The sequence below is a fragment of the Lissotriton helveticus genome, chromosome 3_2, assembly GCF_964261635.1.
Source record: "Lissotriton helveticus chromosome 3_2, aLisHel1.1, whole genome shotgun sequence".
Taxonomy (NCBI): Eukaryota; Metazoa; Chordata; class Amphibia; order Caudata; family Salamandridae; genus Lissotriton; species Lissotriton helveticus.
Window position 1 is genome coordinate 285,797,963 of NC_136062.1, and position 12,303 is coordinate 285,810,265.

The 12,303-nt window shown below is 51.3% G+C and overlaps 1 protein-coding gene across 2 annotated transcripts in view; it reads right to left on the reverse strand.

The window, feature by feature from the left end:
* Nucleotides 1-12,303, reverse strand: part of SCAPER (S-phase cyclin A associated protein in the ER) — a 3,246,499-nt gene that overhangs the window by 679,231 nt on the left and 2,554,965 nt on the right. For both annotated transcript variants that reach the window (XM_078685236.1, XM_078685237.1), the window contains exon 26: nucleotides 6,729-6,961. In XM_078685236.1, the coding sequence (XP_078541362.1) occupies nucleotides 6,729-6,961 (233 nt within the window). The remainder of the gene's footprint in view (nucleotides 1-6,728; nucleotides 6,962-12,303) is intronic.

Below are 12,303 nucleotides of genomic sequence, written 5' to 3' on the forward strand. Positions count from 1 at the left end.
TATGCCAACTCTTGTATCGCTTTATCAAAACATGTCGAGTAAGGTGTCATACGAATTGGAATACTAACCCCTCGCCAATTCTGGCGACGGGGTTAGCATTCCACCCTTCTAGAGGGACACGACATGTATGTAGCCTGTAACCCCGGTTAAAGTCAAACAGAGCCTTAGCTCCACAAAATGGATGCTGCCACCGAGACACAAGTCTGCCCTCCTGCTGCTGGGAGTCCTCCCAGCCCAGGAGGCAAGGACAAAGGGTTTCCTGCCAGGGGCGGTGCCAGCACCGTCCCAGACAGGATTTTGTGTATTCTAGGTAGGCAGGGCTTTAGAGGAAGGTGACTGCAAGTGGCACCCCAGTGCTCACTGTGCATAGGCCGGCTGGAACCAGTTCCAGGGGCACTCCAGCCCCTGGCCTGGGGAAAGCCCGCCAAAGGAGAGGGGTGTAACCACCCCCCTCCTAGTCCCACCCATAGGGCAGGACTTAGTCGCGTGCCAGCCCCTTTTTGCAGGATAAAGGTAGGACCTGGCCCCCTTCCAAATCAGATCATCTTTGAATCCTGAAACTACTTTCCACGAAAGGAACTCAAGACTTCTTCCCAAGATTCTCCCTTGTGACTAAGGAGTAGTCACCCTGCAGCAGCAGGCACCAACCAAGCTTCGCGGTTTGTTGCCAGTCTCTCCTTCGGATCAAGACTGCTCCAGCACGACGAGAACCGGCTTCCCTGGCACCTCTGACCTCAACCTGCATCATCAGCCCAGCTGTGATCCGTGGGTGTGACGAGACCTCGAGGGACCGGCCATCTTCAGAACTGCACGACGCTTGTCCAGCACGACGCCTGAGTGACCCTCAACTGAGTGCCCTGGGGTAAGAGAAGCCCCGACCCTGAGCAGCTCCAGCACCGAAGTTCAGCCCCCCTGCATCCACGAGATCTGCGTGGGGCCCTTCTGCTCTTTGCTGCTCACCGCGTTGTCCAGGTCGCTTGCCCGTTGGCTAGTGGCCCCTTCACGACGCTCCACGACGACAAACACTGCTGGTCTGGTTGCTCCAGACTGGCCCTTGCTTCCCTCCATCAGAGGAGCACCCTGGACCCTCCTGGTCCACTCAAGACGCCATTTTAGGTCCACCGCGTGGGCCTTGCATTTGCCAAGACTTGTTGCCCAATCCTGGGTCCAGCGACGTCGACAGCAAGAACCTTCGTGGGACAGCTCGCACCTCCATCCTGGTCGCCGACAACGCCTCCTGGTCCGAGAGACTGCAGAGCCCAGCAGCGCCCACTCACCTGACTGCGGTGACTTCGTCCGGTGCCATCCTGGTTCCCACTTAATCACTGGCTAGTGATTCAGAACTTGGTCCCCTCTGCTTTCAGGTCTTCTTCTTCCCTGATCCAGGCTTGGATCTCTTCGAACTTTTCTTCACTGGCCGCCTGCCAGCAACTTCTTCTTTAGGCTCCTGGTCCGTCAACGTGGGTTTCCGACGCAACTTGAACCCTATGCAGCCGCATCCCCTGGGCTAGGTAAATCCAGCACTCCGGTGCCCCAGCATAGTCCAACACTCCAAGTGTTCGGATCCACTCCCGTTTTCGTCCCAGCTAGTCGGGTTCGCCCGAGAACAGTAACTTTGTGAATTCTAGCTTCCATAGACTTTTTCCCGCCTTACGCGTGAGAGTTCCCACTCTGCACGTGGCGTCCCTAGGCCTCCTGCTCCTAACCTGAGTGTTCAGTATTGTAGGCCTAGCGTTCCTAAAGCCTCTGAGAATCGTTACTTACCTGCTAGTAATTCGCATTCCACTTTTGTAGTATATGGTTTTTCGTGCCCCTCGGGCATTTGTGTAAATTGTGCGACTTAAAGTATTTTTCTTAAGAGTTTTGTTGTGTGCTTAGCTCCCTGACTCATAAAGAGTTCAGGGTAGTCTTGTTATAAATAAATATACAGTTTATTTTCATAACAACTTGTGTGGTGTCCTTTCACTTGGTGTTCAAGGGGTAATGTGATGGTAAAACAGCTGGCTGAACACGCCCTCTAGAGTCTTAGCCTTAGACTGCTCGTATCCATGCTACTAGGATGGCTGGTCTATAAGGTTGACTTACAACCAATCATCAATAAGGGTTGTTTGGACTGATACATAGTGATTACTAGAATAGTGAGCACTGCATATCAGGCCAACTTCTCACACCGAGGTGGCATGGCTGGAGGGGTAGCCTCGAAGGGGAGGGAGTAGCCCCTTCTGACGATTTGCAGCACACACCTGTCTGATGTGAAAGAGCACCAGTGAAGGAGGTGATGGCGAACCCTGCCCCCCCCACTGGTGTCGAATGGCATACAAATTCATACTAGGAGGATTTTGAGGCAGATGCTGCGGGGGCGGGTGTCCCCCGGCACTGCCACAGCGGTTACCACGTCTGCGAGCGCGTAGAGGTTGGTTCTGCGGCCTGTGGCTATCTGGTCGTGTGGGGGCGCCCCTTCCTTGGTCACGAAAGAGAGGAAAGGCAGAAGTTTGCTGGCATTGGCCAAGGCCCAAGGACTTGGCCGTAGCCCTGGAGTCCTTGAAACGCTCCAGCGCACTGTCCGCCTTGTCGCCAAAGAGGGGACAGCCATCAAAGGGAATGTCCTTAGGGAAGCTTGGACATCCCCCAAAAGGTTGGCGGACCTCAGCCAGGCGTGGCGGCGAACCGCCACCGTCGTCGCAATCGCCCTGCGAGTCCGTGGTATCCAGTCCATACCGAATCGAATAGCGTGCTGCATCCCGTCCCTCTGCTAGGGCTTGGGTAAGCTTTGCCTGAACCTCCACCGGGCACTGCGGCAGCACTTCCGCAACCGTATCCCACAGAGAGTGGGCGCAACGGCCCAAAAGGCAGGCGGTGTTGACAGACCGCAACCCCAAACTCAGTGAGGAGAACAGTTTCTTCCCAAACTGATCGTACCTTTTGGATTCCCGATCCGGAGGAGCGGTCGGGAATGCGTTCTGGAGGTAGAGGCCTGGATCACCAGGCTCTCAGGGGTGGGGTGAACGGACAGGAAGCTGGGGTTGCCCGGAGCCGGGAGGTGGCGTCTGGCCACGTTCCCATCTACAGGGAGGCCTGTAGAGGGCTTGGACCAGGTGCCCAGCAGCACGTCAGTGAAGGCTTCGTTAAACGGCAGGAGAGGCTCCGAGGAGCTTGCCTGCGGTTTGAGCAACTCAGTGAGGAGGTTAGTCCTCACGGCCGCGACCGGGAGCTCAAGAGCCAAGGCCTTGGCTGCCCTAGTCAACACCACGCTGTAAGCAGCCCCCTCCTCCGTAGCCAGGGTAGGAGGGGAGACAAATCCAGAGTCGGGCGAAGTGTCCAGACCACTGGCCTCCCCCAGCTCGTCTGCCCAGTCCTGGCTCAACTGGCACTGCAGTGCAAGAGGGTCCTCAGACCCCTCACAGTCCCCCTCGTCATCATAAATGATGGAGCCGGGTCATCGGTGAAAGGCTCACCAATCGGCGTCGAAGACGGCGCCGGTCCGACGCCGGATCCTGACCGGGGTCGGGACCGGGGGCGACACCCTTGGTGATGGCGCCAGCTGAGGGGTCGTAAGGTCGACCGGCGTCATCACGGATCCAGGCCTGGATCCTGAGGGGCCCTGCGGCATTGGGACCAGAGTCGTCGACGGCGTCGGGCCGAAGCACCAGACGGCGCCGGAGCCGCCGGACCGCTTGGCCTCCCCGACGGACCCGCGGGGCCCAAAGGAGCATCAGCGGGTTCCGACGGAGGGAAGCATGACCTCATGGCCGCGAGGAAGGCGCTGATCTCCTCCGGCTTCGCGTGCAGCCGCGTGGCCGGTGTCGCCTGAACCCCCGGCCGCATCGCGTGAGAGTCAGTGGGAGTCGGAAGAGCGATGCCGCTTCTTCGCCTTCTTGTGCCTCGATTTACCTGAGGACCTGGAGCCCGACGAGTGGTGTCGACTCGCCGAGCTGTGATGACTGCGGCCCCGCGATCGGTCCCTCGACCTCCTCCTGGACCGGGACCTCGAGCGGCGCGGGGCTGACTGCCGGAGCTCGATTTGCTTACGGGACAGCTCCCGCCTAGCCTTCGAGGTGAAGGCCCGGCAGTCGGGGCACGACTTGTCATCGTGGTCGGCCCGAGACAGTAAAGGCACCGACAGTGGCGGTCGGTAACCGACATAAGCGGTTACAATCGTCGCAGGGTTTGAACCCGGGCATCCCTATCGGCACCGAGAGTCGAGGGAATGAATGTAGAGGGAATGTCCCTAGCACACTGGGAGCAACAGCTCAAAAATCATCCACAAAAAGGTCTAAAGAAATGGTCTAAAAATGACCTGGGAAGCTATCCAGATCCGAACTGTTGGCACAGAAAGAAAACTACTTTCAGAGCACCGCGATGTCAATTATGACATGGACGACACCAACGCGGAGCTGATTGATGCCACTTTGCAGCACGAAGACGTACTGCTCAAGGTTTTATGGATCACTCTGATACTTGGAGAATACTAGAAGGTGAGGAATTTGCTGTTAGAAGTCTCTATCAGAAATTCAGAATTTTGCCGAAAATTACCACAATGCACCATAGATGGTCACTGTAATGTCTGGGACAGCTAGAATGGTGCCAATAAAGTCTACATTAAGTCTATCATAGGCCAAAATTATTGATGGATAAGCCAACGTACTCAAGAATGCCCACAATAGGTCAAGAAAAAGGAGTCCGTATTAAGTAAAGGATAGTGTGTATCTTCCTGTGAATTGCTACAATGTCATTGGATGAGGAAATATTATTGAAGGGATGGCCGGAATGTTGCCAAGAATGCCTAAAAATATGTTAAAGATGGGCTAATAATGAGCCAGAAAGCTGCCAAAAATGGGTACAATATGTAAAAGATGACAATATTATGGGCAGACTATCACCAAGAATGCCTGCAAGGATGGGCAGCATACCCCTTCGCGGGTAAAAAGAGACACAGGCAGAGGACTCCTCTCATACACTCATCCTCAGATCAATCGCTCAGGCAGACACACGCACACACACATTTCAGACTCATAGCACAAAAAGATACCGTTTAGCACAATCACACTTTATCTCAGGACTCCTCTTCTTAATGGTAGGGGCTGCTTGAGCAGATGCCTCCCTCTCCATGTTTGAAACCCGTTGACATCCCTATCAGAAGTTAATATAAAGTTCGGGGCTAACCCTTCTCTTACAAGTCAAACTCCGCACCATCGCCGTCCGACTGATGCAGCAGGGTGCGAATTTGTGAAATGACGCCAACTTCCGCGCAGGAGTCTGTCCATACTTGACGTGCTGCACTGCTCGCAACAAGCACCGCATATGACCTATGGATTGTGTAAAACAGATATGTTATCCACCCTCCTCTGGCTTCCAATCGAGGCTAGAGCTATCTACAAGACTGCTTGTATCACCCACAATGCCTTGCACTCCTCCTCTCCTCGCTACCTGGTGAATAAACTGAAACTCTCTGGAGGCTCTAGACCATCACGTAATGCGGAAAATTTTCTGCTTGAACCTCCCACTTTCAAGAAGGAAAGAACGATGGCACAATCCTTTTCAGGCAACGCGGTGAGAATCTGGAACTCCCTTCCGCCGCAGCTCCGGACCACCACCTCCTCCCAGGCCTTCAAAACTAACCTCAAAGTTCTCCTCCTTCAAAGACACTTCCAAATGTAATCCATGCCCTCTCTATTATCTGAAGGAAGCCCTTCCATTAAAGAAAAATCTACTTTACATGACTATGGAAGTGTCTTCCCAGTGTGTTCTTGTGGTCTGAGAGTCTGCCATTTAGTGCAGTATTATCTTTCTACCTGTGTTTGGTACTCTTGTGTAACATGCACCCGTCACTTTATCTTGTAACACACTGTTTTCTACCTCTTACATTTGTTTATTTTCAATACCTGCACCAGTGCCACCATTGCCTACGTAACGTTTGTTCTTGTGCTTGAGTGCCCTCCAGATATTGCAGTATTATACCTCTATGTTTACTTTGTACACTTTTGTAACCTGCACACGTCACTTTTTCCTCCTGTAATGCACCGTTTGCTACCTCTTTTATTTTGTTGGTTCACGATTGTCACTTTTGTAATGCACCGTTTGCTACCTCTTGTATTTTGTTGGCTCACGATTGTCATTTTTGCTTCATTTAATGTAACGTTTGCTTTTGTATTTTGTTTACTTGTAATGTTCTCATGTATCAGTTCTGTTCATATTGTGAAGCGCTCTGACACCTTCGGGTAAAGTCCGCGCTATATAAAAACGCACAAACAAATAAATAAATAAATAAATAAATATGCACCCCTCACAAGACGTGCCTTACCGTCAGGAGCTCAGCGTAGCCCTCCAGCCCCCATTCTACTGGGCTTCTGGCATGTGTATGTTAGCTCTATCAGTCCAGGCCACAGAATGAGAACAAACTAACTGACTATTTGAAAGTATCGTTTGATTTACTTTCTGAAGCTTGAAGAGGGGAAAGCACCTTTTTGTGTGCGTGCTCGAGGGCAGGCTGAGTTGAGTGCACACAATACACCAACTGCTGCCGAAATCGTTTACCAAAAACCTCCAACTACAACTTTTAGGGGAGTTCAAAATACAAATAACGTTTGAACAATAATAAAGAAGCAACCTGTGCCACTCTGTCAGCCAGCAGTGGATCATAAATGTCGTTTCAAATCAACTCTGTGACGGCAAAACCATAGCTGACCCTAGTTCTCATAAACTAACTTGTAATTAGAAGAGCAGCTTACCTGATAAGGTCCTGAACCCTGCTGTTAAAGGCTTCCGCTTCTGTGGGCTTATTTTTGGTCTCCTGTGTTTGAATTTTGGGGGTGGCACACTTGTTTCTTTCTTCGGGGAGATTGGAGAGCACACCCCCGAACACTAATGAACTCAGGCGGAGAAGCCCTGTTGTAAACCCCTCAAACACCTGCTTGTTCACACTCCTTCCTAAGATGCTGTTTTCTTCTCCAGGGACATGAATCTGCAGGACAGTAAAAGCGAAATCTGAAGTTAAGCAGCAACTGGAACAAAAACACAGCAGCACTACCTTGTTGCACAACTAGGTGGCACATAAAAGCCACCAGCAGCCTTCATTATACATTTCCATTACCTACTGGAAACGTTTACCCGACTTACTAGAAATGTTAAAGCGTCCAAAAAGCACAACAGACATGCTAGAAAATAGAAAAAGAAAGAAACAGCTTGCCACAAGACTTGCAAGAGCGGTATTAGGTCCATTCTATGGGTAAAATAGGGTAGAAAAGAAATATATGCATGATTATCTACGAATCATGCAACCTGTCTGCAACTTCTAATGGAAACAAGACAGACAATAGTTGTGGGAACGCAAATACTCACTGGGGATGGGCACTTATCCATAGTGACACTGATTAAGAAAAGAAACCTCTACAAATGTCCCTAGAAACCGGCTTTAATTATTATGCAACGTACAAGACGCAGCTAATTTACAAACCTTTCAATCTGCACAGAATGAGGACCAGTAGAATGGTACTATTCAACAAAGCTGGCTTTTGCCTATTCCTGTTAATCCAAAGTTACATCATTAGCCACACTGCATAAACTGCACAAGCAAGGGTAATAGTGAACATGATTTCTTATTTATCACTTTACTTACCACATCTACAAGGCCCTCCACAATGCCGGCCCCTCCCACATCAACCACTCCCTGACCTTCCACCAGTGGACCAGACAACTGTGATCCGCTTCCCTCACCCTTGCACACATGCCCCGCATCTGGAGGAGCCGCAGCCGAGGTAGTTCTTTCTACTACCTCTCCGTCAAGTCCTGGAACAACTGCCCACTCCACCTCCGAACCTTCCCTTCACTTTCTGACTTCAGGAAGGGATTCAAGACATGGCTCTTTGCCTAAGGCTCTCCATTCCTCAGCGCCTGGATACACCCTGGGGTGATAAGCCCTCCTATGTAAATACGGATTGATTGATTGATAACATATCGGAGGTACAAAGCACCAACTTGTACATCCCATCTGATTTTGGATTTATAGGTTAAATCTATTGCACTTTCCACTCAACCAATGGCAAGAACGTATATGTTTGTGTTAGATAGTTCCTTAAATGTGGCAGGTGCTTCTCAAATCTTTTAAAGTGCAGTGCTTCGTGCACAAGAAAATTGCATCACAAGTGCTTGATCATCACTGTCACAGTCTCTCTTTCCAAAGGTAACACCTATAAAAATATCCACCACTTTGTATTTATTTGCAAACTAGTGGTGAATAAATTGCACGATTACTGCATAAACAGTCCACGTATATATAGTAGTAGTAGGCTTCGTACATTATTGACTTTGAAATGTCTGGCATTAAGAATTGCACTAGATTTACATTTGCATAAACTAGGCCATCTATATTAAGTCTCACAACGTATTGAAAAAGCTTTGTGAAAGGGGCCCTATATTTTGAATTTTTTTAATCGTTTTATAATTCAGAGGATCCTGTAATATCTATACAGAAGGCTGTCTCTAAATTCCTTACTGCACGCATCTTTTGACGGCTCTAGTTCACCTATAATAAAGAAATGGGGTTGCTGCTTAACTGTAATGAGTTATTACTCTGCACGTTGCTACTCATTTAGAGTTCCAGCTTTTTTCTTTTAAACAGGCTAACATTAAATTGATTTTAATATCTTTTTGCAACACATTACTGCTATTGGTGTGTTTAATTTCACACTATAGATACTAATGTTATGCTTCATGCCTGCAAACATACTAACTTTTTCATATGAAACAACATAACACCAAGGATTTAAAGGGGTTGTAGGAAGGGTGATGGTGTGACCATGTATTATAAGGAAAAGGTTACTCCCTGCCGTACATAAAAAAGATACTGCAAATAACTTATGAGTTCCATGGACTTGTAAAGAAACTCAGACTTTGGTCATGATCCTCTATATGGTCCCGGAACTCCTCGGTGACTGGTAATATCCTTACAAAGTACTGCAGAAGGTAATTTTCCCATATATAATAAATGAGATACTGATACTATGTATGTATATGGTATTACTATAAAGCACTACTGATGAACAAGTTACTTACCTTCAGTAACGATATAGGTTTAAGAAACATAGGTTAGTTATAGATTCCTTACTTGGAATTACCCCCAGCCGTTAGATTGGATCCGGAAAGTTTTTCGTCTGCAGGAGCCCTGCGCGTCGAAAAGTGGCGTTAGTCAGCTCCGCGTTTGTCGTTGCGGTCGCCGGGATGACGTTGCGGCAGCTACATAGACACCGCCTTCGCGCGCTGACATCAGTTCTGTATACGACTTTCCACGCCAGAAGCGCAGAGCCATGCAAGACACTGACAACTGGTGCACAAAACTAGGGCGCTGAAAGGAAATCCTTAACACTAGAAATTAGTTCGCAAAATGGGGAGAATGGGTGGAGCGGGAAGGAATCTATAACTAACCTATGTTTCCTACAGATATATTGTAACCGAAGGTAAGTAACTTGTTCATCTGAAAGAAACAGTTAGTTATAGATTCCTTACCTTAGAAAAGATACCCCAGCAATACCAACCCCGGAGGTGGGTCTGCGAACCAAGTTCACACCAGAAAGTCCTGGAGAACAGAACGGCCAAAGAAGCCGTCTCTCCTGACTCGACTGTCCAGGCAATAGTGTTTGAAGAACGTGTGCAGCGATGCCCATGTAGCTGCCTGACAGATGTCGTTCAAGGGGACTCCTCGTCCCAAAGCAGTAGTATCTGCTGTCGCCCTGGTGGAATGGGCGCGCAGCCCCACTGGAGGCTCCTTCTTTGCCAAAGAATAGCAGGCTTTGATGCACAGAACAACCCACCTGGAGATGGTCTTTTTGTGCACAGCCCAACCTTTCTTAGCGCCCACTTAACCAACAAAAAGCTGGTCGTCCACCTGGAATTGTTTGGTGCGATCCAAGTAGAAGGAAAGCACACGTTTTGGATCCACATGGTGGAGCCTCTCTTCCTCCTTCGAAGGATGTGGAGGCAGGAAGAAGGTGGGCAAAGTGATGGTTTGGCAAATGTAGATAAAGTATGGATCACTGACATAATATTGAATACACAAATATAGAATTACCAAAATATCGAAGAAAAAATATAGAATGCAAAAATATCGAATTCCTATCTACAAACAGGTAAGTACAAAAATATCAAATCAAAAGTTAGTTTAAAAAACAGTCAAAATATCGAATTTTGGGGGGCGTGGCTACGCGAGCGGAGATGGCGGTCGCAGCTTGCTAGAGCTCCCGCCGGCCCGCCGATTATCCGACGAATTATCCTGTCCCCAAACCCACAAACCCACTACCGGATAGCGACGGATGTTCCTACAGGCGCCGGGTGTCATCCGGTGGGCTCAGGGGTGATCTCGTGCCCCCGGACAGAACCGAGCAGAGAGGGGCGAGGTGCGGCCTGGTGGTCACGGAGCAGCCGGGGCCTCGATTTTGGCGACGCGACAGGGTGCGCTGCCTGGCCCGGGAGCGGCCGCGGTGTTGGCTGTCCCTGAGGCCGCGATACTACAGGCGATCCTTCACCTGGGGCCAGGCTGGGCCGGAGAGTGGCACAGGCGCCACGAGCGGACTGTGGCAGCGGTGGCGGCCTGGTGACCTGGCGCAGCCGGGACCTCAATTTTCGCGGCCTCGTGTCGGGCCGGGGCCGGCGGCCTAGAGGAGTGACTGGTATCCCCTGGAGACCCTGGCGGGAGGCGGCCAGACGTAGGGCGACCGGCCCGGCGAGCAGCAACTGTGAGTAGTGGCCCTCCCCGGCCCCCCCCCCCCCCCACCCCCCGGGCCCACTGTTCCGTGATATTCTTGGCATAGCAGTGCAGGACGCTGGGAGTCCTCGCACCTCCTGACAGGCAACGTGGGCCACGGGGGGCCCTGGTCAGCGGCGGCTGGGGGGGCTGTTCCTGGGGGAAGTGGCTGAAGCCTGCCTCCCCCCCCTAATTCTCAACTGCCACTAGACCTTGCCGGAGAGGCTTCTTTCGGGTCTCCCTGACTGTGGACCGGCGACCCTAGTGGCCCTCACCCACCCGGGCGAACATGACCAGGGGAGGTGGTGGATCCACCAAGCAGGTGACCATCGACAAATTTACTGGCCCCGGTGGGGGCCCTGGATCATCGGGGGGTGGTCCATCAGGAGGAGGACCGGACAATACAGCCCTTATGGCGGCTATAACTCAGTCGCGAGACATGCTGGACGCAAAGATAGGGGCAGTTGGCGCAGACGTAACCCTGTTGCGCCAGGATCTTAGGAACGCTGTGGCACGAATCACGGAGGCCGAGTCCAGGGTGTCAGTGGTGGAAGAGGATGTAGGTGCCCTGAAGAAGAGAATGGCGGCGATGGAAGACGCGCAGCGGACCACAGCGCTCCGGGTGGAGGATGCTGAAGGGCGGGCACGGCGTAACAACCTCCGTTTTCTCGGCTTTCCGGAGAACTGTGCCAACGGCAATATGGAGCAGTTTCTCACACAGTGGCTGGAATCATGGATGCCCCCGGGGTCGCTGTCTGCCTGTTTTGTTATCGAAAGAGCACACCGCGCCCTGACACAAAGGCCGCCTGAGGGCGAGCGGCCTAGGGCAGTGATCGCTAGGCTGTTAAATTATCACGACAGGGACGCTATACTGAGGGAAGCCAGATCCAAGGAAACCCTCCTGTTTGAAAGTCAAAAGATCATGATTTTCCCTGATTACACTAGACTTGTGCAGCAACGGCGCCAGTCTTTTGTGGCGGCTAAGGCTAAGCTGAGAGGTCTTAAGCTACAATACTCCCTGCTGTACCCGGCGCGCCTGCGGGTGATATTCCAGTCACGGACATTGTTTTTTGATACCCCGGAAGACCTTTTCAAGTGGACGGATGAAACAGTGCGGGTCAGACCGAATCCTCAGCCAGGACTTCATCCAGGCACCCCTGAGGGTTCACCGCGGGCGCACAGAGACCGAACGACACAGAATGGGCGGTCCAAACGCTCTAAATCACGCAGGCGTGCGGCCTCGGTGGATGGCTCACTGGACGCTGGCAGACCAGAGGACTCGGAGCAGTCGGGAACAGATCACTGAAGTCTCCGGAGCCTCGGCTCCCATTTATTGCTGGAAATGCTGAGACTCCGGGCTGGGTGCGCTGAGTCGCTTGTGACCTGTGCACTACTGATCACTGTGCAGCTCTGAGATAGTACTGTTTTGCTCTCCTGATTGGGGGGAGAGTTCTTGGGTGGGTTTGGGACTTGGGGACTGCGATATAAGGGCTACCACTCCCCTAGTTGTGAGTGGGATGTCAAGGGGAGGGGGGAGTGTTTATGGTTTTTCTGCTTGGGATGTTGGG